At 65.3% G+C, this 26,717-nt stretch overlaps 2 protein-coding genes across 3 annotated transcripts in view; one reads left to right on the plus strand and one right to left on the minus strand.

Annotated features, from left to right (window-relative positions):
- UNK (unk zinc finger) overlaps positions 1-11,389 on the plus strand; it is a 30,472-nt gene extending 19,083 nt beyond the window's left edge. For both annotated transcript variants that reach the window (XM_037491451.2, XM_037491449.2), the window contains exons 3-16: positions 400-576; positions 686-819; positions 1,260-1,395; positions 1,869-1,986; positions 2,897-2,981; positions 4,117-4,259; positions 4,664-4,864; positions 5,384-5,449; positions 5,820-5,994; positions 6,793-6,894; positions 6,982-7,170; positions 9,024-9,205; positions 9,763-10,020; positions 10,818-11,389. In XM_037491451.2, the coding sequence (XP_037347348.1) occupies positions 400-576; positions 686-819; positions 1,260-1,395; positions 1,869-1,986; positions 2,897-2,981; positions 4,117-4,259; positions 4,664-4,864; positions 5,384-5,449; positions 5,820-5,994; positions 6,793-6,894; positions 6,982-7,170; positions 9,024-9,205; positions 9,763-10,020; positions 10,818-10,973 (2,122 nt within the window). In that variant the 3' untranslated portion in view covers positions 10,974-11,389. The remainder of the gene's footprint in view (positions 1-399; positions 577-685; positions 820-1,259; positions 1,396-1,868; positions 1,987-2,896; positions 2,982-4,116; positions 4,260-4,663; positions 4,865-5,383; positions 5,450-5,819; positions 5,995-6,792; positions 6,895-6,981; positions 7,171-9,023; positions 9,206-9,762; positions 10,021-10,817) is intronic.
- A 1,571-nt stretch (positions 11,390-12,960) lies between these two features.
- UNC13D (unc-13 homolog D) lies at positions 12,961-26,191 on the minus strand. The gene is made up of 32 exons (XM_037494320.2): positions 26,042-26,191; positions 25,355-25,390; positions 25,016-25,123; positions 24,843-24,902; positions 24,690-24,756; positions 24,266-24,446; positions 23,859-23,903; positions 23,669-23,737; positions 23,443-23,512; positions 23,198-23,302; positions 22,999-23,091; positions 22,824-22,927; positions 21,442-21,559; positions 21,236-21,360; positions 21,052-21,142; positions 20,916-20,972; positions 20,738-20,835; positions 20,597-20,648; positions 20,397-20,527; positions 20,201-20,321; positions 19,730-19,873; positions 19,455-19,553; positions 19,158-19,364; positions 18,915-18,983; positions 17,957-18,036; positions 16,484-16,589; positions 16,340-16,411; positions 15,619-15,702; positions 15,409-15,529; positions 15,052-15,175; positions 14,512-14,708; positions 12,961-13,966 (listed from the first exon to the last, which is right to left on the minus strand). The coding sequence occupies exons 1-32, from the start codon at positions 26,153-26,155 to the stop codon at positions 13,845-13,847; spliced, it is 3,270 nt and encodes a 1,089-aa protein (XP_037350217.1). The 5' UTR covers positions 26,156-26,191; the 3' UTR covers positions 12,961-13,844.
- Positions 26,192-26,717: the final 526 nt, after the last annotated feature.

The raw sequence follows: 26,717 nt of genomic DNA on the forward strand, positions 1-26,717 counted from the left end.
CACACCCCCTCCCCTCGCAGAATCAGCCCTTGTGAGAAGCCATCATGGGACCTCTGGGCTGGGCAGCATTTGCTTGCACAGGCTTTCCCCCGCAGCATCTCCAGGATGCCCCTGGGCCCTGGCTAAGTTGCTAAGAGAGGACTTGCTGAGTGGCGGCTGCAGTGGGAACACTGGGCTCCTTCGGACATCCTGCCCAGAGGGCAGCCAGGGCCTCTCTGGGCGCTCCCCAGTTCCTGGCGGGGGTGGGAGGTTCTGCTCCCAGTGCGGGGCATCACCGCCGGCCTCCTTGACTCAACCAGCAGTGCCCCCTCGGGGCCGAGGGCAAAGCCTTCAGCAAGCACGGGAGGGCAGAGCTCAGGCTACAGGGCACAGGCAAGTGACTCCCCTGCCGTGCTGCAGGTGCCCGTTCCTGCACAGGACCACAGGGGACACCGAGCGCAGGTACCACCTGCGCTACTACAAAACTGGGATCTGCATCCACGAGACGGACTCCAAAGGCAACTGCACCAAAAACGGCCTGCACTGTGCGTTTGCCCACGGGCCCCATGACCTCCGCTCCCCTGTCTACGACATCAGGTGGGCCATGACTGCGGGTGTGGCCTGGGGAGCGCACGAGGAGCGGTGTGCGTGGTGCAGGAGACACGCAGCTCACCCACACCCCCGCCCTGCTCGCCTCCCCTCCCAGGGAGCTCCAGGCCATGGAGGCTTTGCAGAACGGCCAGACTACAGTCGAGGGCAGCAGCGTCGAGGGCCAGTCAGCTGGGGCCGCGAGCCATGCCATGATAGAAAAAATCCTCAGTGAGGAGCCGCGGTGGCAAGGTAAAGGCGGCCACACAGATGGCCGGGCCCCCTCCCACCCCTGCCGGGGCTGTCCAAGGACTGGACTTGAGCCGCTGTGCCTTCTCCAACCCCAGCCCCTACCTCTACCCCACCTTATATCCCCGTGACTGGGGGGAGCCTTCTGGGGGGGCTTCCACAGATACACCTTGCACTGCTCGCGTCACCCCTGCTGCTGCCCATGCCCCGTGGGGGCTTGGAAACATGCGTGCTCCTGCGTGGGTGTGAGTGACATGCCCACTTCCCTGTGAGTTGTGTCTCTACAGTGGCCTCGCTACTGGGTCCGTCATGGCCTTGCCCCATGAGGAATGTCCCTGTTCCTGCCTCTCCCAGGAGCCTCAGCTCCTGGGCCCTTTCCCAGGGACCTCTCCTTCCGCTTCCCTTGCCCTACCTGCCTGACCCCTCCTCTGGCCCCTGTGCAGAGACCACTTACGTGCTGGGCAACTATAAGACGGAGCCGTGCAGGAAACCCCCGAGGTTGTGCCGCCAGGGCTATGCCTGCCCGTACTACCACAACAGCAAGGACCGACGGCGGAGCCCCCGGAAGCACAAATACAGGTGCTTTATCAAAGTAGGCCAGCCTTGGGGGGTTGGGGGGTCCTGGTGGGGGCTGCTTCCTCTGTGCTCTCAGCCCTGGCATCATAGATCACGGAGAGGAAGGGGGAGTAGTCAGGATAGGGGAGCCTGCCTGGTCCAGATGATCTGAGGTGCCTCCAGTTCTATCCCAAGGGCCCTCTGCTAGGCCCACCCACACTGTGGAAAGTATCGTGACTGTAGCGGGGCCTCCTTGGGCTGCAGCTTGGTGGGAGGGCCTGGCCAAAGGCAATAAAACTGTCCTTGGTGACGCCACCAGGCTAGGCCAAGACACGGTCCCGACTTCCAGCCTCAGTATGACCCTCCCTCTGCAGCTACTCTCTATTTTTGAACCTGGTGTTGCCAGGTAGGGAGGCCAGAGAGGGGCTGTGGCGGGGTCTACCTGGCCTCCCACAGATCTTAATCTCTCTCCATCTGACCCCACCCTCCGGGACCAGGTCGTCTCCGTGTCCAAACGTAAAACACGGGGATGAGTGGGGAGACCCCGGCAAGTGTGAGAACGGGGACGCCTGCCAGTACTGCCACACCCGCACGGAGCAGCAGTTCCACCCGGAGGTGGGCCCTCGGGCTGGGGCTGGGCCTTTGGCGGGCAGCGGGTGGCCTAGCTTATCATTTTTCAGAAGTGAGGAGGGAAACAAGGGTCTGGGCAGAATCTAGCAGGACCTTCCCTGCCACCGTCCTGGAAGAGGGCGCACAGCCACAGGCTCCCCTGCACGGCGCCTCAAGGAGTCCTGCTCCCTCAGTTGGAACTCCCTGTTCTGGGCCCACAGAGACCCTCTGCTCCCAGTTTTGTTTCCCACAGGCCCCCTGACAGGGAGGACTGGACTGGGCATGGTGTGCCGCTCACGCCTTTGTACCACTCAGGATGTTTACAATCCAGTGACTGGGTTTTAAAAATTAGCATGCCCCTCTGGCCGCCCTGTTTTAGATTAGGGTGCCAGCAACCTCCCTAGGGCAGTTCCTGACCTACTGGCCCCAATGTGCGGCCTGGGCCGTGTCAGTGGGCTGAGACCTTGTGGGGGTCCGTGGAGTCACAGGCCGCCCCGCCCCTAGCTCTGCAGAGGCCAGAACCCTGAGATACTCACTGACAGCGCCTGTCGGACTGCAGATGGCAGGTGGGAAAGTTAGGCTCAGCGTAGATCCTACCCAGCATGCCTTGGGGTTGGTGGGTGTGGGCCGTGATCTTGGCTCCCTGGATACCCAGAGGCACAGTTGGCGGTCACAGCCATGGCCGAGACCAGGAGTAAAGAGCGCATGGAAGGCCCCTGGGTCAGGGCTGCTCGGTCCTGCACCCAGAAGAGAGGGCGGCCTTGGCATGGGGGTGGCAGTGTCTGTCTTGGGGTCTGAGTAAGAAGGTGGGGAGGCTTGGGGAAGGTGTGGAATGGAGGAGGAAGAGACTGCTAGGCTGAGCTTCCCACGTCCGCGTTCCTATGTCCCAGCCTGACTGCTCTGCTCTGCCCACCAGATCTATAAATCCACCAAGTGCAACGACATGCAGCAGTCGGGCAGCTGTCCCCGCGGACCCTTCTGCGCCTTCGCCCACGTAGAACGTAAGCTCTTCCCATGGCCCCCGGGTGCGCCCCTATCCACCCCTTCTCAGTCAGGGGAGGGGCCTCTCCCCCAACCAGAAGGACACTGTCCCCGCTGGCAGTTCCACTGCTCTGTCTCTCGGAACTGGCCTCAAAGCCCCGGAGTTCCAGGGTCACAAGACAGGCTGCCCTCAGTCAGGCCCACGTCCCTGGCCGCAGGAGGCACACTCCCAGGTCCCTGTAGGGCCCGGCAGGGCCACCCGTGACCTCACTAAGGCACCAGCACTGCCCTGCTGAGCCCCGGCCGAGCTGAGCTGTCCAGTCAAATACAGCACAAGAACCCCCTCCACCCCGTCCTCTTAGTAAGAGAAAAAAGAGAGAGAGAGAGAAACAGGTTACGTTAAATTTAACAATGTTTTAATCTAATACAAAATGTTATTTCAAAAATAACATCAAAGCATAAAGCTACTTTCCTTGTCTTTGAGGACTAAGTCTTCGGTCTCTGGTGCGCGTGTGCCCAGCCGCAGACCCGGCCTCAGGCTGCCTGTTCCAAGCGCACAGCAGCCTTGCGCCGCTCGGGCTGCTCCGTCTCCGCGCGCACCCTGGCCACCCTCCCAGCCGCAGCGAGGGGACTCAAGTGAAAACTGTCCACCCCAGGCCCCTTCCTGGTCCTCTTCCACCTCCTCCCGGCTCAGGCCGCCTCTCCAGGATGAGAGTGAAAAATGAGCTGAGGCCCCAGGCAGAGAAGTGTCTTCCTGACGCCACGGCGTCCCCGCCGTGGGCACTGTGACCTCGATTGAGGCAGCACCAACAAGTGCCATTAATGACTCAGGCTTTGGAGTCCCAAAGAACCGGATTCAAATCCCAGCCCTGCTGTTTCTCGGCTGGGTCGCGTTGGGAGACGGACCTGACCTCTCTGCGCCGTCTGCGTCTGTAAGCCGGGGGCCGGGACCCGGCCTGCATCCTGCAGTCGCGGTGCAGACGCACAGTGCACATGCCAGTCCCACGGGGGGCTCCGCACACGACAGTGACAGAAACCGGGCGAGCTGCCCTCGTGTGCAGGGGCAGGCGTGGTCTGCCTGGAGAGGGGCCGCGACGCGGCTGTGGATGGAAGGGGGTGCCTGGCAGCCTGCTGACCCTGCCCTGCCCCTTCCAGAGCCTTCCCTCAGTGACGACCTGCAGCCCTCCTCTGCCGTGTCCAGCCCCACCCAGCCGGGTCCCGTCCTGTACATGCCGTCTGCTGCCGGAGACTCGGTGCCCGTGAGCCCCTCCAGCCCGCATGCCCCTGACCTCAGCGCCGTACGTGCCTGTCCAGGGGGTGGGGGGCCCCCAGGCCTGCCCAGGGCCAACACCTGCCTCGCATGCCCCCCACACCCTCACGGCCTGTTGGGGGCAGGGAGGCCCTGGTATTTGGCCTTGGGCCAAGGGGTTCTGCCCTTTGTGACCCAGAGTTTTCTCTGTCAAGAGCTGGCGGGGGTGGGGCAGCTTCCCTGGAACCGGTGCTGGTCCATCTCGGTAGCGCTGGGGGAGCGAGCCTTCGGTCCCAATTCCCTCATGAGGTTTGGGGTCCTGGGGTGGTGGCTGCTGCCCATCGGTGAAAGTGGAACTGAGCCCATCTGAAGACGCCCCCTCTGCGGAGGGCACGGAGGCCGGGCTGCATCCCAGCCGGCAGGGTACCCACCAGCCACTTGCCTCCTCTGCAGCTCCTCTGTCGAAACAGCAGCCTAGGCAGCCCATCTAACCTCTGTGGCTCCCCACCGGGTTCTGTCAGGAAGCCCCCCAACCTGGAAGGCATTGTGTTTCCTGGGGAGCCCGGCCTTGCCCCCGGCAGCTATAAGAAGGCACCCGGCTTCGAGAGGGAAGACCAGGTGGGAGCCGAGTACCTGAAAAACTTCAAATGCCAGGTAAGGGCTGAGAGGGGTAGCAGGCGATGCTTCCGAGGCGATGGGGTTAGTTGCCTCCTGCTTGGGGCCCGAGAAGGCCGGCTCTGGGGAGCCCCGCTCCTCAGCCCTTCAAGACAGCTCTTCAAGGAGCAGAGCCGCCCCATATTATGTGTGAAGACAGGAGGCTCGAGGGGCAGAGCCATCGCTCAGTGCCATGAGGCCAGCCGACAGGAGCAGGGGCTTTGGATGCAGTGGCAGGGTCTAGAGAGTAGAGCCAAGGGCCCAGCGGCATCTAGCTGAGAGGTGGAGTCACTTGGGAGGAGAGGAGCAGCTCCCCTGATTCCTGGAGTAGGGGCAGCAGGAGCGAGGAGGAGGTAGGATAGGCCGTGTAGATAGGGGGTTGCCTGGCAGGTGCCCATGCCTCCCTGCCCCTGGCACCTGCAGCCCTGGTGAGCTGGGCAGGCTGGTGCTCGGGAGCACTCCCGAACTTGGGCTCCCAGCCCCACATTCATCTGCTGCTCCCTGACTTTTCTCTCTCAGGCCAAATTAAAACCCCACTCTTTAGAACCCAGGAGTCAAGAGCAGCCTCTGCTTCAACCTAAACAGGTACAGAGCTCAGCCCTGCCTCCCTTCCGGGTGCCCACTGGGAGCAGATGGCCCAGAACCCCTGGAGGCTTCAGGGAGTGGGGGGCACTACTTTCCCCACAGGCCAAGGGCAGGGCGATGGTGGAGCCCCGGCCCTCGCCTCCTGCACTCACTCACTCAAAAAATACTGAGCACTGGCCTCCTCCCTCCTTCTGCAGGATTTGAGGGGTGTGCGGGCCTGCAGCCCCCGAGCTGCACCTCTCCTCCAGTCTCTCGGAGGGGGTGGCAGTCCCCATCCAGGCGTGGGACAAGTGTTTCTCCAACCTTTCCTGCCCCACACCACGGCTTTTGCAGTGACCTCCCGTCACCTCTATTTGCTCTCTCGTTGCAGGACATGCTGGGCATCCTCCCCGTGGGCAGCCCCCTGACCTCAAGCATCTCTTCTAGTATCACCTCCAGCTTGGCAGCTACTCCCCCTAGCCCAGCGGGCACCAGCAGCGTCCCTGGCATGAATGCAAATGCCCTGCCCTTCTACCCCACCAGCGACACGGTAGAGTCAGTCATAGGTAATTAGGCGCTTCCGCTGCCCGGCCCAGGACTGGGTCTGCCGTCCGAGGCACCAGGTCTCCAGAGTGAGACTCAGTCAGCATGCCTGTCACCTGAGACCCGTCTTGGGAGAGCCAGGGGGTGGGCCCTCTGCTAAAGGGGCTCCGAGCCCAAGGTGCAGGACCAAGGCCAGCCCTTGGGGAAACTGGCCTTCCGCTTGCTCTGGGCGGGTGCAGCACCGCTCTGTGGGTAGGTCATTCTGCCCTCATGCACCAGAGGCATCCTCGGGCAGGGACTGCGAACATGCTGCCCCCGGAGTTCCAGTTGTGGAAGCCACTGCCCTTCCTAACGGTCACTTATGGTCCTCTTTGTGCAGCTCCTACTGCAGGCACTGGGGTAACAGAGGCAAAGAAGTGCTTCTGCCCTCGGAGAGGGACTCTGTTCCTACCTCCCAGCCTATTTCAGTGGGTGCAGGGGAGACAGCACCCGCTCAACACTAGCTACTGAGGCTTCAGACCTGCCTGCCCTCAGCCAGCTCCGGGGTGGGCTGCACAAACTGCAGCATCGGGACGAGACCTCCGTCGGAGGCGGGGCCGGCATTGGCACTCAGTCTCTCCCGGGGCATCAGACTCCTGTGGGCTGCACCTGCCTGGCTAGGCTGCAGCGCCTACAGAGGCTCAAGAGGGCCAGCCGGCCCGCTGCTCAATGTGAGGATGAGGCAGGCAGTGAAGGGCCGGTGGTCCAGGAGGTGAGGCCTGGAGCCTTGGGGCTGTGTGGATGGTGAGGCCGGGGCTCACACCGGCTCACTCTGTCCCTAGAGTCTGCCCTCGATGACCTGGACCTGAACGAGTTTGGGGTGGCCGCCCTGGAGAAGACTTTTGACAACAGCACAGCACCCCACCCGGGCAGCATCACCATCGGTAATGGGCAGTGGTCGGGCAGGGTGGCGTGGGAGGCTCCTGGGGCCCTGCCTGCCCCCCTCACTCTGGCCCTCTGCCCTCTTGCAGGCGGCAGTTTGCTGCAGAGCTCTGCGCCCGTCAACATCCCTGGCTCCTTGGGCAGCTCCGCCTCCTTCCATTCGGCCTCCCCCTCCCCGCCTGTCAGTCTCTCCTCACATTTCCTGCAGCAGCCGCAGGCCCACCTGAGCCAGTCAGAAAACACATTTTTGGGGACTTCGGCATCACACGGATCTTTGGGTAAGAGAGGTTGTGGCTTCTGGGATGAGGCAAGAACCTGGGCTTTTGGAAAGTGTTTTGGGGTGGGGGGTGCAAGTGTGTGTGTGTGCACGCGCATGTGGTTTGTGGCCAAAGGCAGCAAAGAACCAGTGTAGGGCAGGGGCTGTGACCCTGGAGGTGAGGTCAGTGCCTGAGCACAGCTCTCTCAGCCCTGTGAACCTGGACAGGCGACTGAGCTGTTCTACCTCAGTTTCCTCTGCTATAAAAAGGTGTAATGGCAGCACCACCTCATAGTGGTCGTGAGGCCTGAACAAAATCATGTGAATGAAGTGCCAGGGCCAGAGCCCAGGAACCCTGGCCTCAGGCTCACTGGTCTGGGTCCTCTCTTTACTCCTGTGTCCAGCTCCTCAGCCGCCCTGAGCTCACAACAGCCAGCTCCACAAGGGGCCAAGGGAGAAGTCCAAGCAGCGCCCCCCAGGCCCAGGGTGGCCTTCCTGGCAGGATCCACGCTAGGCCCGAAGACTGCAAACCCAGGGTTAGCCCCGTGTGGACTGGGTGCCAGAGGGCACGGTGGTTAGATGCAGGGTTGTGACCTGGGCCAGGGTCTTCATTGGCTTGTGGCTGGGGCTGGCCTGTAGATTCATTGAGGTGACCTCAGTACACAGCACAGCACTTCAGCCTGCTTCTTAGCAAACTATTCAAGATCAGACTCCCCTCCCCTGAGAGTGCTGGGTGCCGAGCCACCCTCTGACCAAATTTGGGACCTTCCCATATCTCCGAGGTGGGGCAGCCCGTGGATTTCTCAGCTCTTTTCCAGTTGTGAAGGTGGCTGTTCTGTGTCGAGCTGTTGTCCTCACTGCTCAGTGTGGATGTGTCTAACTGCCCCATGTTCTCGAGGCATCGTGACTGTAGCCTGACCTGCCCCACCATCCCGCCTCCCCACAGTCACCAAGCGGTCCTGTGGCTTTGGTGTGAGTGCAGCTGGCCCTGCCAGCCAGGAGCCAGGTCTGGTGGGAGGCAAAGGGGCAGACATTAGACCAGACTTAGGGGCGGTCACTACTGTGTGGGCCAGAGGCAGAGCCCGGCGGGACATGGTCTCGTGGGCCCTCTGCACCCGAGGTGCGTCTCTGAAAGCAGACAGGCGCCGAAACAGTGCAGCCTCCACAGGCCTGCGTTGCCACTGTGCGTGCGCCTGTGGTGTTTGCAGGACAGACTGTCGTAAACCCATTTGGTTCTGGAACATCCTGGCTGGATTAATGGGAAAAGGAGCAGGGAAGAATTCTGGAAGGATGTGGGGCAGAATGAGGCCAGGGGTGGATAGGGGACCCCCTCGGGAAGATGGGCTGACCAGAGGGCAGAGAGCAAGGCAGGTGGAGTTGCAAATGCCTGTGGGGGTGGGGAGAGCAGCCAAGCTTGTGGGGAAATGCCTTTATAGCCATACACCCTGCCACACGGGCCCCACCGCCTGCTGTGAGTGGACTCTCAGCACACTAGCTCAGCCTCCTTGCTGCAAGGCCGGGGGAGGGGCCCAGGGCTCTCCGCTCGTGCTGAGCCAGCTCTGCCAGCCTCAGCATCGGAGGCACTGGTCTGTCTTCTCTGAGTCTCCTCATGGGCCTCACCTCAGGGTGCATAAAAACATCCCCTCCCCGTAAGCCTAAAAGCGCTCACCTTCCCAGGCTGCTCTCCTGCAGCACTTCCCTGAGAGCAAGTGAGGGACCGGTTTTACAAATGCAGCTGACAGGCGGCTGATGTGACTCGGCCGTGGCGCCTGTGTGTTCCTCAGCCCGAGTCCCTGGGGCCTTACTCAGCCAGCCCTGGGCAGACTGGTCAGGTCCCAGGCCCTCGGCCCTGATGTTCTCCCCCTTCTCTGGCAGGTCTGAACGGGATGAACAGCAGCATCTGGGAGCATTTTGCCTCTGGAAGCTTCTCCCCAGGCACTTCCCCTGCGTTCCTGTCAGGGCCAGGGGCTGCCGAGCTGGCCCGACTGCGGCAAGAGCTGGAAGAAGCCAATGGCACCATCAAGCAGTGGGAGGAGTCCTGGAAGCAGGCTAAGCAGGTACGGCCCATGCCCACCGCCTTCCCCAGGGCTGCTGGCACCTGGCCCCGGCGGCTGGGGGTTGGGAGAGGCCAGGGGTCCTGGAGCACAGGGCAGAAACTCGGTTTTGTATGTCCCCCATGCATGGGAAGGCATCGGGATCTTGCCCATTGGGACCAAGGTGGCTGGTGTCCCGGGCCAGGATCACCCCTGAATCTCCTTTCTGGTCCCGCAGCACCCCTGCCTCTCCCGAGAAGCCTGCCTCTCCAGGCCCCTGGGTCTGGGGTTCTAGGTTCTGAGCTGAGCCCTGTCCTGCCGAAGCCTGCCCGCCCCTGGAGGTGCTGGCCAGCTCGCAGAGCTCTCCTCAGGCCGCCTTTCCCTACCCACAGGGCTCTCTGGCGTGTCCTGAAACCTCTCTTCTCTGCAGGCAGCATCTGCTCCTCCTTGCCCCCCTCCCCAGACAGCTGACCCAGCTTCCCAGCAGGCCCTACAGCCCCAGTGGCCCACACCGGCTCCCGGGGGGCAGGGGGCAGGGGCAGGGACCCATCGTGATGAGGTGCTGCCTGTTGGGCCCACAGGCTTGTGATGCCTGGAAGAAGGAGGCCGAGGAGGCCGGCGAGCGGGCCAGTGTGGCCGGCGCCGAGTGTGAGCTGGCCCGGGAGCAGCGGGATGCGCTGGAGGTTCAGGTGAAGAAGCTCCAGGAGGAGCTGGAGCGGCTGCACTCGGGCCCCGACCCGCAGGCTCTGCCCGCCTTCTCTGACCTGGAGGCCCTCTCGCTTTCCACTCTCTACTCTCTCCAGAAGCAGCTGCGGGCCCACCTGGAGCAAGTGGATAAGGTCAGCCCCGGGGGTCAGGGTAGCGCCGGTGGGGGAGCCATCGCCTTAGCCAGTGCGTGGGCCAAGGCATGTGGAACACGGCCTGCATGTGGGCCCTGCATGTGGGACACGGGCCCCTGAGGGGCCCTGGCTGCTCCAGGGATGGCCACCTCCTGAGTGGTCCTGCCTAGCGCCAGGGCCAGCAGAGGCCGGCCTGTTGGAGGGCAGTTAGGAGGAGTCCACCACTGCCCGGGAGGGAGGAAGTGGAGGTGCACAGCCTGGTGCCCACCACCAGCACTTCGTTTTTTTTATAGACGAACTGGCGGGAGCGGGGGTGGTGCAGGCCAGAGGTGCAGGGGTGAGAGGATTCCCCAGAAACAGAGTGGGGAGCAGAACAGGTGGATCTACTGAAATCCACTGCTGAGGGGGGCAGCGGGGAGACAGGAGAGGTCTGCTGCGCCGTGTGGGCAGCTCCCTGGCCGGGAATCGAACTCAGACCGTAGGGGTGAGAGCACTGGGACTTCACCCCTAGGCCACCAGGGAGGCCCGGCCGCCATCACTTCTGAGGGCCGGCACTGATCTGGGCCAGGCTGCCTCTCCGGGAGCGCTGCACGCAGCAGCAGACCTTCCAGAGAGGCCGGCCCAGAGCTCTGTGGTCTGCACGCACAGGTGTCCGGCTGGGTGCCTGGCAGCAGGGTGGCCCAGCAGGCAGAGCGTTCTCCCCTTCACGGGGACGCTGTCAGTATGACGCTCCGACCCCAGGGGCTGAAGTGAGAGCCGGGGGGCCCGCTCCGTGACCCGTGTCCTGTTCCCCGCAGGCCGTGTTCCACATGCAGTCGGTGAAATGCCTTAAGTGTCAGGAGCAGAACCGAGCGGTGCTGCCGTGCCAACACGCTGTGCTGTGCGAGCTCTGTGCCGAGGGCAGCGAGTGCCCCGTCTGCCAGCCGGGCCGGGCCCACGCCCTCCAGTCGTGACCCCACAGGCCCGGCCCCGGCCCGGCCCACCCTCTCACCTAGGACTTTTTAAAGTATATATATATATGTATGTATGTATGTATGTATGTATGTATATGTATATGACCCTGTATATGTATACATTTCCGTGCGCGTGCAGGTATGCGTGGTGGCCAGTGTGTGAACAGTGTCCGTGTGTATATCTGTATGTAGATATAGACACACACTTTAAAACAGACTTACCAAGCACTTTTTAAAAGAAGAACCTATTTTGCAGTCCAACCCCCGCTCCCCCCACCTCCCCACAGCGGAGACAAGTCCCCTCTCCCGCCGGCCTTTTGGCAGGGAATCTGTTTTTGTCTCTTTTTTATGTAGGAACTAACTATTTTTAACTTCTTCCTGGGGCCCGAGCAGGGAAGGGGGGGAAGCCCGAAGGGGCCGAGGGGAAGGGGGCAGCCTTCGGGGCAGGCTCTGCACCCCGCCGCACCAGGCCAGGCGTGTGGGGCGCCCGGGAGCAGACCTGGTCCCCAGCTGTGAGGCCTGAGGGGTGCGCCGGGGTCCGGGCCAGCCTGGCACCTAGGTTTACCAAATGTGTATTGAGTGCGGGGCTGGCCCCCCGTCCCCGTCCTGGGCCCTTGACGCTCCTCGAGGGGCAAGGCCCAGGAGTGCTACCCCTCAGGTTCCTGAGGCCTGGGCCCGCCCCGGTCCTCTCCGCGAGCCTCTCTGCAGGCCCCCTGGCCCCCACAGGCTGGCACTGCCCTCTGTTATCCCCCGGCTGTCCTCAGCTGTCCCCCTTCTGGCATGGCCCTCGTGCTGTCCGCCCCCTCCCTCTGGCAGCTAGCAGGGCATTGGTGGGGAGGAGCCGCGGACTGTGAGGACCAAGGGGGCGCAGGCCCTGCCCTCCCCGCCGGGAGGGGCTCCGTATGCATTCCTTGGTGCTCTCCGAGTGCAGCTGACGTCCTCCCCGCTGGGGGCGGGCGCCGTGTGCATGTGTGTGCGTGCCTGTCCGATGTATATTGTGTCTTAGCTTCCATTTAAAAAATTGTTCTGTACAGAGAGATACAGCAGGGGCGGGAGGGCAGCGCGGGCGGAGGGAGGCCCCCCCACTCCCAGCACCGGGGGCCGGGGTGGGCGCCAGAGGGCTGCGGAGGGTCTGACCCCAGCCTGGATCCCCCTTGGGCTCAGCACGAAAGGGCTTTCAATGAATTAAGTGAAAACTTTTTTTTACAAAAATGCAAAAATCAACAAAGCTCCAAACCTATTGGAAATAAAATATGAACTCGCAGCTCGCGGTGGGAGTGTGGTGACGTGGGGCGCACGGGAGAGGGCCGCCCGGGGGGCGCCGGACTGCGAGCCGAGCCGGCCTGGTGGTCGGAACCCGGCTTCCAGCCAGGCAGGCAACTCGGCCCCCTGACCCAGGCCTGCCGGGTGGGGTCGATGAGGGGACCTTTCGCCCTGGACACAGACCTCCCGGGCCTACGACTCGGGGCTGTCTCAGCTGCAACGATCTACTTCTCCCAGAGACCCCGGCCCCCTCGTTTCTCCGAAGACGGGCCTTCTCGCCAGGATGAGCCACGGAGGTTGGCCCCCCCCTTACCAGGTGCTGCGCTCTGAGCCACTCTCCACCCCTGCCCCGGCTGGCGTGGGGTGTGGGGGAGCCACCTCGTGGGCTCTTCCCTAGATGTCGCAGGTTCCGAGCCGAAAGGGGCTTCGGAGCTGATCTTACCTGCCCCCGCCCCCTCCAGGCTCCGTGTGGGCGCAGAGAGGTTAAGTGCCTCAACCGGGGTCACGCAGCTAGCTTGAGCGCCGAGCCTCTGCTCCCAGACCCGGGCAGCGCCTCCCAGGCAGGGCTGGGCCCCCGCTCCTGTAAGCCTGGCTACGTGGAGCAGCCACTCGCCTCAGCCTGGCTCCTGGGCAACCCCTGCTCATGGTGCCCCTACTGCCTTTGCTGGCAGAAACTGATGCGCCAGATACTTCTGTTCAAAGTCCCTGGCCAAGAGACATGATGCCAACTGTCCCAGCCCCTGCTTTGGCACCTGACCCCGACCTGCCCTCTCTGGAGTGGAAGCTCAGGCGGTCCAGAAGGCTGGACCGGGGCTTGGCATGGCCTCATGCAACCTGGGCCCACTACAGGCCAACGGTATATGGTCTAAGAGGACAATGGGTGGTTTTTGTTTTTTTATTTTTGGTAAGAAAGGTTCTAGGTGACCTCCCAGGGAGGAGGTGACAGCAGACACAGCCAGGCTGGCCTTTCTGCGCCCGCCTCTCGTACCAGCCCCACTGCCTGACGCCTCTCACCCCTTCAGAACAAGAAGGCCCGTGGCCTGAGGTGCCTTAGCCTGGGTGTCCGCAGGCCCCCTCAGGAGCGGACCTGGGCTACGTTCACTGTGTCGGCCACCCTCCCAGGGCAGCTGTGGCCAGTCTTTGGCAGGAGGGCCCCCTGCCTCCCCTGGGAGCCTATGTGCCTGCAGCCTCTGTCCCCATGAGCCTGGGTGGGGGTGCTGAAACAGGGCCCAGGGGGCCAGGCTCCCCACAGTGGCTGGAGGAGGCGCGCTGGGGGGCAGTAGCTGAGACCCTGCTCTTCAGGGAAGCTGATCCCAAAGAGGGGAGCAGAGGCAGGAGATGCCAGGCCGGATGGCTGCCCGCCTCCCTCCCCAGTTCTGCCACTGAGAAGACAGGCCAGGGCTGAAGGGTAGGAGGGAGTATAAATATTACCAATGGCACCCCCACCCTGTGGGCCCTGCTCTCATCAGAGGACCAGAGGGGGCTGTTCTCTGGCCTCCTGTGTCTGGCGCTCCCACGACGCCCTGGACCCTTTGGGGTATGAGGAGCCCCGGGCTCCTCAGGCAAGCCTGTCCTACCGGGGACCCAACCCCAGCCCAGCCTCCAGTGCTACTGCTCTGGCTGAGGGCTATGCTGGGAGGCCTGCTTGGCCCGCTGCCGCCGCAGCCTCACAAACTGCTGGGCCTCTCGATCCCCCTTCCTGCTCTCCAGTAGCTGCAGAATCGGATCCCCTGCGAAGAGAGGCGCTGGGGGTCAGCCGCTGGGGGAGGCCGTGGCGGAGGGGGCAGGGGACGCAGGGCTGCCCCATCCATCCTGCAGCTGACCTAGAAACCGCTTGGGGCGCCCCCCGGCCAAGGGCACGGGCAGCGGCAGTGCGAGAGGCGGAGGGGTGCGCCTGGGGTTGCCGCTGCCCCCTTGCACAGGCCCCGAGGCCAGCTAGTCAGTGCTCGGGACTGGCCCCTCATCTACACCCACAAAGGACACCAGTTCCTGTCACCAAGCTGGGGGTACGCTTCCCCAGGACGGCCCCCGTCACTGAGCGGCGCCCCTCCTCCCGGGCGAACGTGGCGGCAACCTGGCCACGGGGGAGCCGCACACGCCGGGCCCCGCCGAGCTCCCTGGCGCCCATCAAGCCGGAGAGGGACGCAGCAGCCGCCACCGCCGGGCCAGCCGGTTGCCTTCCCGGGAGCCCCTGAGTCCTCCCAGGCCGCCCGCCCTCCCCGCACCCTCGTGCTGGGCCAGGCCTGCACCTGGGACGTGCGGGGCTCAGGCCTACCGTTGGGCGCGGGGTAGGTGAGGGGCAGGCGGGTCTGAGGCACCTCGCCCGGCTCCTCGGCCCCGGTCAGGCCGGGCACCGAGCACAGCGGCAGGAAGGCCTCCCCCTCCAGGTCGTCGGCCCCCAGCGTGTCGTGGTCCAGCACCGTGAGCAGGAGGCACGCCCCGTCCTTGCGGCACGGCTCGGCGGGCACCAGGCTGCGGGGGGCAGTCGTTCAGCGGCCTGCCCCCGCCCGGCACCGGGCCCCTGCTTCTCGCGGACAGGCCGAGGCCGAGGTCGGCAGGAGGATGCCGCGGGCCGGCGGGACAGGGCGGCAGGGCCCGCTCGGCAGGGCCGGTCTCAGGCCTGCGGGTGCCGCCGGCGGAAACGGGAAAGCAGGGCCGCGGAGACCGGCCCTCCCCGGGAAGCCTCGCAGTCCCCTGGGAGCAGGTTTGGGCCTGTGCTAGCAAACTCTCGCCCCACATGCCCCCTTCCTAGGGCCCAGAGCTGGTGTCGCCAGGGCGCCCCTGCACCCCGGCCAGGAGCTGGGGACCCACTCACAATTCGAAGGTCTCATCAAACAGGGGGTGAAGGTCCTTCTTGTGCTTCTGGGTTTCCCGGGGGGCCAGCTCCGGGAACTCATACCTGGGCTCCAAGGTCAGCTGGACGAAGGGGTCACTGGAGCCTGTGGAGCGCGCCCCGGGAAGGATGCTGACTGCTGCTCCCCAGGTCCACCTGAGCCCCGGCCCCCAGCCCGGAAGCCAGGCCCGCTCTGCTGCATTGCCCCCTGCTGGCACTCCGGAGGAAGCGCGCCGGGGCTCCTGAGGGGCGTGGGAGCAGCACCTGGGCTCCTGAGAGGCGTGGGAGCAGGTGGGGGACCGCAGGTGGCCCTGGGTGGCCCTGGGCAGCCTCACTCACCGTTGGAGTCCAGGGGCAGCAGGCTGGAGGCGCTGAGCAGCTCCACACGCAGCTTCTGCTCCGAGGCTCGGTAGGAGGCCTTGACGGTCACAGCCCCCAGCTGCTCAGTGGTGGTTTCGGCCTGTGCATGGGTGGGGCGTGAGCAGCGTCAGCTGGGCCGGGGCAGGCCAGGGAGGCTCCAGGCGCTGGGTGCTGGGGAAGGAGCCTCACCTGCTGCTGGATACGGCTGCAGAAGTACTTCCGGATGAGTTCCCGGCTGGAGGCCGCCTGCAGCTCCAGGTCCCGCTGCAGAGCCTGGGGAGGGGACGCGGCCAGACCTCAGGGACTGTGACACCAGCCCTGGGAGCTCCCAGCAGCGGGGAGACGTCCGTGGATCTGGGAAGCCCCGGGGTGAGGGGCCACAGCAGGGCACACGCCCGCAGGTGCCCTAGCAGTGTCAGAGGCGCTCACTCAGTGGGTTCCCCAGGTGTGCCCCACCCAGGCTGACAAGACCCCACGCTTGGTTGATGCTCCGCTGTTGCTGTCTTAAAATTTCAAAACATTTTGGGGAGGGCCTCCCCTGGTGGTGCAGCGGTTGAGTGCTGGGCTGCAAAGCTGCCCGCAGCCTCTTCAGTGCCGGTTCGATCCCCGGCCGCCAGCGAGGGTCCCACATGGCGCGCAGACCTCTCCTGCCGCGCCCACTGCTCCCCTCAGCAGTGTCCTTCGGTCCTTCTGCCTGTTCTTCTCCCCGCTCTGGCTCTGGTGAATCCTCTCACCCTCCCGCGCTTCTGACAGTACCCAGTGCTTGTATAAATAAATAAATCTTTAAAAAAAAAAAAGTGTGGGGTAAATGGTGCCCATTTCCATTTGGGCTGGACCGTCTACATTATGTAGGTGTTCTTGGCTGGGGGCGAGCCCGACTTCCTGTCCCATCAGCCCTCAGGGGCCCTACCTGGAAGGTGGCCGTGTGCAGGGCCTCGGGCGGCAGCCCACAACCCTCTGCGTAGAAGCAGATCTCCAGGTTCTAGGGGTGAGACAGCGGGGGTGAGCCCGGGCCCTCTCCCAGCGGGTGAGCCCCGTGGCCCTGGCGCTTTACCTGCAGCGCTGTCTTCAGCCTGCTGGAGGCCAGGGGGCAGGTCCGCTGGGAGGCGGCCTCGGCCACCAGCACCGCGAGCGTGTGGGTCCAGAGCAGGGCCAGAAGGCTGGGGCGCGGGCAGAGCCGGACACGGCCAGGAGGGCGGGAGAGGAGGGTGCAGAGATGCTCTTGAGACAGGGGTAGCCTCGTGGAATGCAGGCCCGCCCCAGCTGCTCCCCACCCTCACACTCCACCTCCACCTGCACCCCAGGTGAGGCTGGGGTCAGGACTGCGGGCAGGAGGGTAAGCGGGGGGCAGACGGGGCCGGTCCCACCCTAAGTATCTCAAACCTAGTGAAAAATCCTTGGCAGGATTATCAAAAAACAATAAACAAGGGGGGCTGTTTATTGTTGATTGTCCCCCAGGGACAGAATCATGATTTGAGGTGAGAGTGGCCAATGGGCGTGGGACGTCCCGCGGGGAGGAGAGAAGAACAATCAAGCCACAGCCCTGACACGCCCTGGGACGACTCAAAGGCCCCAAGCCAAGCAGAGGCAGGAAGTTAAGACAAAATTAAATGTGTGATTAAGACTCTGGCCTCCCTGGTGGCCCAGGGCTCACGTCTCTGCACGCTACGGGCTGAGCTTGATCCCCGGCCGGCCAGGGAGCTCCTCACAGGGCGCAGCAGACCTCGCCTGTCTCCCCACTGCTCCCCTCAGCAGCGTGTTTCGTCAGTCTGCCTGTTCTGCTCCCCGTTCTGTCTCTGGTGAATTCTCTCACCACCCCAAAGATCTGGCCTGCCCCCCAGTTCTTGGATGCATAAATAAACAAAAAAAAAATCTTAAAAAAGAAAAAGAATCGGCAGCAGCTCACTCAGGCAAAGCCTCTGAGCGCTGATGTGCGCCGCAGTCCCAGGGGCCTTTGGGGCTGTCGCGGCAGGCGCGTCTTGGGGGAGAGTAACTTCCATTTTAGGTGAAAATCTCGGTGGAACAAGTGGTCCCCTATGGACGCCTATGGTCAGTCAGTGAAGAAGGCGGGCTCCTGGGGCCCACTCTGGAGACCCGAGGGCAGCCTGCTGGGCCCCGAGTGGCCCCCAGGTCATGGTGCCTGCAGCCCACTGCCACCGGCCCGCGCACTTCACAGCACTCAGAGTCCTCCAAAGGGCTCGGGCCATTGGCGCCATCTGCTCAAGCCCCACACCTCCCCACACCCTGACCTCTGCCTCCTGCTGCCCCGCGTGCCGCGCCTTGCTTTAAGGGAGGTCCTAGAAGTCCCCGGGCGGCAGGAGAGGACCCCGCTGCCTGTAAGGCTAGGAGGGCAGAGATGCAGCGGGGTGGGGAGTCCCTGAAGGTGGCCCGGGGCTTGGGGGCCTAGGATGGATGGGCGGGCTTGCTGGGCCGGGTGCCCCCCGTCCCTGGGAGCACGGAAGCGGCGGCTGGCGGCAGCCTCCCCCCGAAGGAAAGCCGAGGCGGGCCCGGAGCGGCTGCTGCAGACCTGCTGAAGTTCTCCTGCACCAAGTTGGTGTTCATGTAGCAGAGCTCCACCTCCAGGAACTTCATCAGCGGCAGGATGGCCTGGGGAGAGGGCGGCCAGAGGTCCGGCTCGGCTCACCCCGGCCACCCCACAGCCTGCCCCGCCGGGAGGAAGCGGGCCGGAGCCCCCGCACGCGGTCGAACGCCCGTAGGAGCAGAGCCAGGCCTGCCCCCGTCAGCCGCTGCCCCGGCCTCCGCTCTAGACCTCAAGCCTGCCCAGCTGGGCCTGCCTCAGGGCCTTGGCTCTGGCGCTTCCCGCCCCGGACACCCCCTCGTCTTCTCTGGCCTCTCCGAGGGTGGCGTCCCCCTCTGCCGGGGCTTGCCCTGACCGCCGTCAAACTCACAACCCCGACCCGCCTGTCCTGTGTTTGTGTTTCTCCTTGGCACGCCGGCTCCGGAACACACCGCGTGTGCACACGCGTCCGCACAGGCCCATGAGCGTGGACACATGCACGCGTTGGTCCTTGGGGCTCGCGGCTGCACTTCTAGCTCGACCCGCTCACGTCGCACTCCTGCCCTCCCCCTGCCAGACGCAGCTCCGGGGAGCCAGGGGTCTTGTGCTCGTTCACCGGCACTGCCCATGGCCTTTCATGGAAAAGCGCCCAGGAAGTCACGGCCGCCTCCCCCGCACAGTCGAGGGCGTTTCCCACGAGGCGCGGCCGGCCGGCTCTGCAGACACGACGGCTAGGCCGGCAGCCGCTGGGAAGGTTGCCCGCCGCGGCTGCGCGTGACCGTCAGTGCGGGGAGCGCCTGGGGGGCCCGCCCCTGCCCCCCTCAGCTTCCCGGGAGGAAGCCTTCCTTGCCCAAGCCTGGGGGACTCTTCTCGGACACCACCACCCCCTTCAGTCCCCTGCCCGCCCGACCCCTCTGCAATCTCAGGCCACGGAGCGGGGAAGGGCGGCGAGCAGGAGGCCACTCACATCCTCGGGCAGGACGGACTTCTTGACGTCCACGAGTTTCTGGATGTGCTTGGCGATGCCCACCTCCAGCTGGGGACACCGACGGCAGGCGGGAGGCCAGGGCGTGAGCGGAGGTCAGGAGAGGTGGGTTGGGGGATGGATTGAGGTTCAGGCTGGGGTGGGGTGGGTATCAGCCCAGGCCCTGCTGGGGGGCTTCGGGCCAAGGGTGGGCAGGGCGGGGTTACTCTGGGGACCAACAGGCACCTGTTCGGCCAGCGTGCGGACTCCTGTGCGGATCTCGTGGCCCAGTCCAGCCAGTGCGCCCTGCAGCTGGGCGTGCAGCGTGTTCTGCAGCTGCCCCTGCTCCAGCACGTCCCCCACCCGCTGCTCCAGGACGTCCCATGCCAGCTGGGCGGGCAGCTTGCCGATCACCAGGCGCAGCTGCTCCATGTCGTTCACCACCACGCACAGCTGGGGGCAGGCCAGGCACAGGATGCAGCGCCCCCCCTGCCAGGACCGCGGGGCCACCCCTGCCCAGGCCCAGCGCGGCTCTGGCCTTACCATGTTGGCTGCCTGGCCCTGGTCCTTCTGGCCTGCAGAGAGCTCACGGGCCCGGGCCTTTATGAGGCTGCAGTACACCAAGGCCAGCCGGCAGGTGTCCTGGGGAGGGGTTAGAGGGGATGATCAAATGGGGGGGACGGCCAGGAGGGATATATGGGAATCCTGGCCACTGGGGGGCTTTAGTACAGGCCTTTGGAGGCTGCTGGGGTGAGAGCTTGGGAGAAGCAAGGTGGGGCGGGAATGAGGTTGTCCTGGAAAGGTGGAGGATGCCGCACCTCCACGAACTTGACAGTGATCATGAAGTCCACCTCAGGGTCAGGCCAGTCCAGCTGCCGGGCGGTGTGACTGATCTGGGCGAAGCAGGTGGACAGATCCACTGCCGAGGTGCTGTGCTTGGTCAGCTCACCCAGGGGCACAAGCTGGGGGCAGGGAAGAAGCCAACAGGAAGGCTCAGGGCTGGCCAAATCCATGCCCCGCCCTCCCTCCTTGGCAAGCACAGGGCTGGGCTGGGGGCTGCAGGGGAACAAGCCAGGCTCTGGCCGGACCCCCACTGGCTGCAAGAATCAGTCTGTAAAGGGGAGCCACAGTGAACCCCAAGGATGTCAGGAGTCAGCTGTTTGCCCTCAACTGGCCTCAAGAGCACCTTTCAGTTGGGTCATCCCATTCTATGAGGTCCTGGAGGTGGGAGCAGAGCTGTAGCCCCAGCCCCAAGATGGAGACCCCGGCCGCCCAGGCCCTGCCCCCACCTCGTCCATCTGCACCGCTCGCTGCACCCGCTCCAGAGCCACGTTGTACGTCTTCTGCAGCCAGGAGGGGATGGCCAGCTGGAACCAGCGGTGGAAGCCATCCAGGGCCATCGCTCGGTCCCTGGGGAGAGCCGAGGCTCAGCCTGGGGGAGGGTCCGTGAGCCTCCTCGCCCCTGCGCCTGCAGCCGCCGCCCACCTCCGCACGGAGGCCTGGCCCAGCTGGTGGAGCTCCTTGAGGCTGACGTAGAGCTGGAACAGGTTCTCGCCCATCTCGGGAGACACGGGGCTGCGCACGGCCGCCACATGGTCCTGGACGCGCTTGGCCACCTGCAGAGGGAGACGGGGGGTGGGCTCCGGGCCCCGCGGGGGCGGCGCAGCAGGATCAGAGAGACTCACCAGCCACTGCAGCTCCAGGAAAGCCGTGGAGAAAAGGTCGATCTTGAGGACTCTGCAGGGAAGGCAGCCGGACGTGACCCCAAGACTCCGGGACTGAGCCCGGCGGCCCCCCCGGCCCCCCCCCACCCCCCACCTGCTCACTTCTGGAAGATCTTGTTCCACGTGCGCTGGCACTGGTGCAGGTCGCCGATGATGTCCTGCACCAGGCTCAGCAAGGCCTTGCCCACCTCCACCACGCCCTGGCGGGGACAGGGGTGGCCTGAGCAGAGCCTCGAGGGACAGGCACCCCACCCGCCCGGCCCCTGTCCTCGCCCCTCACCTGCACCATGGGCTGATGGTGCTGCTGCTTCAGGTGGAACCACTCGGCAGTGCCAGCCTGGGGGCACACAGGCGGTGAGCAGGGAGGGGCCTGGTCCCTGGCCTCAGCCCGCCCCCTCCCGGGCTGGGCCCCATACCCGCAGGGCCTCGGTGACCAGGTGAAGCAGCGGGGGGCTGTCGGGGCACAGTTCTCCAAAGGCCTTCATTTTGCACATCTGGACCAGCACCCTGCAGAGACAGAGCTGGGTCCGAGAGGCCCCGGACCCCGACTCCTCCTCCCGCGGGAGCCCCACTGAGCGAGGGTCGCGGGGAGCCACCGACCTGAAGAGGGACTGCAGCCGCGCTGGGGAGTCGGAGACGGAGAGCGGGAAGACAGACCGGAACCGCCGGACGAGGGACAGCCCGTAGGCCAGCAGCGAGCTGAACGAGGCGGCCAGCTCCTCCAGCTGTAGCCAGGGGCCTGGAGGTCACGGGGGCGCCCCAGCCCCGAGCATCCCCCCTGATCCCTGCCCCCCCACCCCGCCCACCTGCTCCTGCTTGAGCCGGCCCTGGATCCACTGGTACTCCATGCTGGTGATGGGGTGCAGGAGGCAGCTGCTGGGGATCTCCAGGTTCTGGTAGAGACGGCTGTAGGCCAGCCACTGCCTGCGGCAGACAGGAAGCCCTCAGCCCGGCCAGGGGGCACCTCCCTTCCTGCTGCGCCTCCCCGGAAGTCTCCTGTGGACCCCCGGGCCCCGGCAGAGGCGGAGGGCGAGCGCAGGACTGGCTGTTCCCACGGGGGCTTGTCAAACGCGCACGCGGCCCCCGCCTCTGAAAGAGAGGCGTCTGCGGCCTAAGAATTCAGGGTTTCCTGTTTCTTTTGAAAAGTCAGATTTGGAACTTGAGCCTTTGAGTGCAAGTGGCACGCCTGATGTTCGGGGACACGAGTGGGGGTGAGGCGGAGAGGGTGGGGGGCCCAGCGGCCGCCACGTAAGGCGCTTGGGGCCCCCGCAGTCAGACTAGACCCTCGGGCTCCGAGCCTGCTCCAGCGTCCGGGCTCCTACGTCCCCCTCTCAGGAAAGCCCATTTTCCCGGGGCCTGGGCGCTGTCCTCCTTCCCGAGCCCCTGCCCCTCCCCTCCCCCTCGAAGGCCAAGTGTCGGCCTGGTCCCAGGCAGCACCTCACTCCTCCGCCTGCCGCACCCGGGGGTGCCCCCTGCTTCTACATTCCTCATGGGAACTGAAAGGTCTTTGACCTCGAGTGTGCCCCTTCCTGGCCTCCCCAGGCCTCCGGTGGCGCTGGGTTGACAGGCCCTCCACACGGACGGGCGAGGTCAGTGCACAGGTCTGCCAGCCCGAGGCTGTGCACCGGGGATCAGGGCTGGGGCTGGGGCTGGGGCTGGGGCGGAGACCAAATGGTCGGGGGACTCAGGCGATGGGGGAGTGAAGCGGGCAGGTGGCACCGTGATGCCCTGGGCCCAACTGCCACCCAACAGCACAGCCTGCACGCGTAGCCCGCGGCAGGACACAGGCAGGTCTGCAGGAGCGGGTGGCACAGGGACGCTCCAGCGAATTAAGAGTTAGCTGCTGAGGGGGCCTCTCTGGGGGTGCAGGGTTGCAAAGTCTCAACGCTGTGAAGCTGTCACCAGCCACTGGAGCCTGAGTTCAATCCCCGGCCAGGGAGCTACCCACATGGTGCAGCAGACCCCTCCTGTCTCCCCGCTGCTCCCCTCAGCAGTGGATTTCAGTCAGTCTGCCTGTTCTGCTCCCCGCTCTGTCTCTGGTGAGTCCTCTCACCCCCTGCACCTCTGGCCTATACCCCAGCTCTTGTGTGCATAAATAAATGAAAATCTTTTTTAAAAATTGGTAGCTGATTCAAAACTTAAAATGCAACTGGGGTCAAGACAGGCGTCCCCGGGGCCGGGCACTCACGCCAGGGACTGGTGGAAGTCAGACAGGTCCTTCTGCGTGGCGTGGAGGAAGAGGATGGTGGCAGCCTGGGGACTCAGAGATCCATCCCAGGAGGTACTGCCCGCCTGAGGGGACACAGGGAGGGTGTCAGGAGTGGGCGGCAGGCCCTGACCCGGCCACCCAGGGCAGACTGTACCTGGTGCTGGGTGACCTCGTGAGAGACGAGCTGCTGCAGGAGGTGCAGGTGCACCCAGTAGCTGGGCTGGGAGCGACTGGCCTCGGTGGCTCTCTGCGGGGAGCCCGGGTGGTGTGAGCAGGGGGCCTGCACCGGTACCGCCCATCCTTCCAACCCAGCACGGCCTCCAGGAAGCCCCTGGCCCGGGCCCCAAGTCTACCCGCTTGTGAATGAGCTGGAACTGGAGGTGGCACTGGCCGCGGTCCGGGTAGGTCTCGGTGCGGGGCTCCAGCGGGTACCACTGATCCTCCCGGCAGTGCAGGTCCTGGCCCCGCAGGCAGACACGCCCGTGCCCATGAGCAGCGTGAGGTGCCCGGTGGGGCGCAGGCGAGGGGACAGGAGGCAGACACTCCCCAGGCCCTCATCACCCCCCACCTCTTTCCTGGGCCCCTTGGTGCCGCTCACCTGCAGCCTCAGAACCACATTCCCCAGAAAGTCGTCCTGGCCCTTGTCCTTCCGGGCCTCCTTGAAGATCCTGTTCCCATTGGGGTCCCGTGAGGAAGGTGGACCCAGAGACTGGGATCGACCCCGCAGCTGCGGCCACCCGGGCCTGCACGGAGCCTGCAGCTCGCTCCAGCTGTGCCCGGGTGGGGAGGGCAGAGCCCCAGCCCCCTGTGGCGCGGCCTCTCACCTGCGGAGCCCGTGCAGGTCCGTGAGCTCCCCGAGCTTCTGCCTGACAGACTCCACGGTGTCCAGGTCCCTGGCGCAGAGATGCGAGTGGGAAGCACCGGGGTGTCCCGGGTGCCCCAACCCCCTTGGGAGGAGGCGCTGCCACCCCCACACCCACCCCTGCCAGCCCCGTGGGCAGGGCCTGTCCTCACCACATGTCCAGATGAAAGCTCGCGCTGCTGATGTCCTCGAACTCCCTGCAGGGAGAGGGCGTGGCTAACAGTCTGGGCCGGGCCGAAGGCAGACCCCCCTGACCAGCCACCGGTCACTCCTGCCCAGAGCCTGCCCCAAGCTGCCATCCCTCGCAGCCCCACCCACCTCCTGTCCCTCCTTTAAGGCGAGGCTCGGGCTACCTCGCAGATGGACCCAGACTCGCCGGATCCCCCCAGCCCCACCGGTCCCTGCGGCCCTTGGCATTGCTCTGTCCTGCCCGGCCTCCTGTCTGCCCCTGCCTCGGACCAGGCCCAGAGGTGCCCCCTCTCCGGAGCCAGGAAGTCCTGCCGCGCTCACTGACTGGGCGACCCCTGACCGGCAGGCGGTGGGCGCGCGGCTCACGTACAGGATGAAAGTCTCCTCCCAGACAGGGTTCAGCGTCTGGGCAATGACCTGCGTGCGGTGGGTCTGCTCCTCTGGGATGGTGTGCTTCACCACGGCCTTCTGCCGGCGCCGGGACCCCGGGCTGCCCGCGAGCACGCCCACCCCCTGCTCGATGCCCAGCAGGCAGTAGGGGTCACTGAACCCTAGGGAGGGGCGAGGACAAGGCAGCCAGGCCATTGGCTGAGGTCCATGAGGGCCCCCGCACCCCCATCCCGCCTCCTGTGGGAAGAGGACTCCAAGGGTCAGGGGCCAGCAGCACCAGGGCAGATGGGGTGGGGGGCTGGGGCCTGGGGTGATGTCTGGGAATGGGCCAGGAGGTCTGGGACAGGCCGTGATGGGGAGAGGAAGGAGTCAGGAGAAGGCCTCGGAGCGCCAGCCCCGCTCACCACTGACATCCTTGCCCAGAATGCCCTTGGCCTGTTTCACTGTCGCCTTCAGGCAGAATACTGGCTTCTGCGGGGACAGGAGGCAGACCTGAGTGCCGGGGGGGCTGGGCTTCCCAGCCCATCCTGCCCAGGCTGGCCCTGAACCAGAGTTACCTGGAGCGCTTGGACCTGCTGCAGCCGCTGCTGGTGCTCCCCAGACTCCATGTGGAAGGCCTGGGGGCGTGGGGGAAGATAGCAGGAGGCCTGGGGTACAGGCTGAGGCCAGTGGGAGGGAGGAGAGGGCTCCCGGGTCCAGCTGCGGCCGGCTGGGTGGGGGCTGGGCTCACCTCCTGCAGGTATCGCAGCAGCTCGGAGGCCTCGGTCACGTGGCCAGGCTCAGGCTGACCCAGGCGGTGCAGGACGGTGTAGACAGCTTCCTCGTAGAGCAGGGCCCGCTGAGATGCAACAGGATCACCGCAGGAACCCCATCCACGTCCACACACCGCAGAGCTGAGCCCGCCAGCCACCCCCACCCCCACATCACAGGCCCAGATGCGGGTGGTGCAGGAAGCCCCCCACTCCCAGGCTGCAGCCATCAGCTTTGGCCAGTAGCCAAGGGGGGTGTCTTAGGAGGATGCCAGGCAGCTCCCCAGCACCTGCCCGCCCCCCACCACACCCCTGCCTACCTCTTCAGGGGACAGGTGGTGGGATGGCGGCTTGATCTAGAGAGTAAGAGAAGACAAGGTGCCTGGGGCCGGGGCAGGGCAGGCCCAGGCCTCAGCCAGCAGCAGCCCAGCACCCAGCCTCTGACCCCTCCGGGCTGCACACCTGCTCCCAGGGCAGGTCTCCCGGGGGTCCGGCCCCTGGGCCACCCTCCTCGTCCCCCAGCCCATCCCCTGGCCCGCTGTGGCTGGGGTCCATGGGCGCTGGAGGCTCCACAGCTGAGATCTCAAGGCCCCGATCTTCCTTCCTCCCCGCCCCCCCACCGAGAGGAAACTGCTGCTTATCGGGTGTCTTTGCTCACACCCCAGCAACGGAAGTGAGGCCCAAAAGTGGAGGTGGGAAACTGGGGGCACACCGAGCCAGCTTGGGGCTGCGAAGCTGGCCTGAACAGGGCCTCCCCCCCACCTGCTGGTGACTGGAGCTGGAGCAGCTGTGGGCTCATCAGCGGAGCGGTTGGGGGGGCTCAGACCCCTGACCTGAGGCCCAGGGGACACCTGGCAGACCCCCTGCTGCTCTGCTGACCCAGGGGTTGGAGGAGGCAGGAGAGGGGACCACACCCTCACTCCCAGCCAGAGAGGTGGGGCCGTGCGCCCGGAGAACGCAGAGCCCCACCCAGGCTGGGTACTTCTCCCCATTGGGGTCACTCCTACCTCCTGAGCTCTCTGGGGCAAAGGCTCCTGTTCTCTGACCCTGCGGTGCCTTATCTTGATGGCCTGGCGCAAGAGGGGAGGGCGCCTCCGCGAGTGGGAGAGGGGTGTCGCCATGGCGGCCGCGTTGCCCTCCTGGCTGTGCCCGCTGACGCTGGGTGAAGATAGTGAAGCCACAGGATTATGCAAAGCGCCCAGGCTGCCACCCTGTGCCAACGGAGGGGAGATGGCGGCTGTGGGGGAGGGTGTGGCCAGGGCTTCACCACCTCAGGAGGGCCCTGCTCCTTCCTGCCTCCAGCGAGTGGGATCCTGCGCAGATCTCTCCCAGAATGGAGGCAGAAGGTGGACCCAGTGGGCGGGTCCGGCCCCACCCCACCATCCCCCTGAGGCTGGGGGGAGGGTCCCATGCTCCCCAGCAGGGGGCGACAGCGCCGTCTAGGGCGATCCTGCCCCATCTCAAGTTCTGCGCCCAGCTGGGCTGGGATGGTGGGAACACAGCCGGACGCATGGGGCTCACACCCACCTCAGAAACCCCATGGGGGTTGGTAGGGTGGGGGCACCAGAGAGGCGTCTCCCCAGCGGGCAAATGCAGACCAGCTCAGCCTGCTCCACCCCACCGGCGACATTCCACTGAGGTGACAGGCCCAGCCCGTGCCCAGCAAGGACAGCCCTTCGGCCC

The sequence above is a fragment of the Talpa occidentalis genome, unplaced genomic scaffold (genome assembly GCF_014898055.3).
Source record: "Talpa occidentalis isolate TD23 unplaced genomic scaffold, MPIMG_talOcc4v2.1 talOcc4.7, whole genome shotgun sequence".
NCBI classification, from domain to species: domain Eukaryota; kingdom Metazoa; phylum Chordata; class Mammalia; order Eulipotyphla; family Talpidae; genus Talpa; species Talpa occidentalis.

Excerpts from the sequence above, each read along its gene's own strand:
- UNC13D (XM_037494320.2), bottom strand. The coding sequence starts at position 26,155 with ATGGCGACACCCCTCTCCCACTCGCGGAGGCGCCCTCCCCTCTTGCGC. Across the intron at positions 19,874-20,200 it reads GAGCGGTGCAGATGGACGAG|CTTGTGCCCCTGGGTGAGCT; the intron begins GTGGGGGCAGGG and ends CCCTGCCCCCAG. Across the intron at positions 18,984-19,157 it reads TCCGCACGCTGGCCGAACAG|CTGGAGGTGGGCATCGCCAA; the intron begins GTGCCTGTTGGT and ends CGGTGTCCCCAG.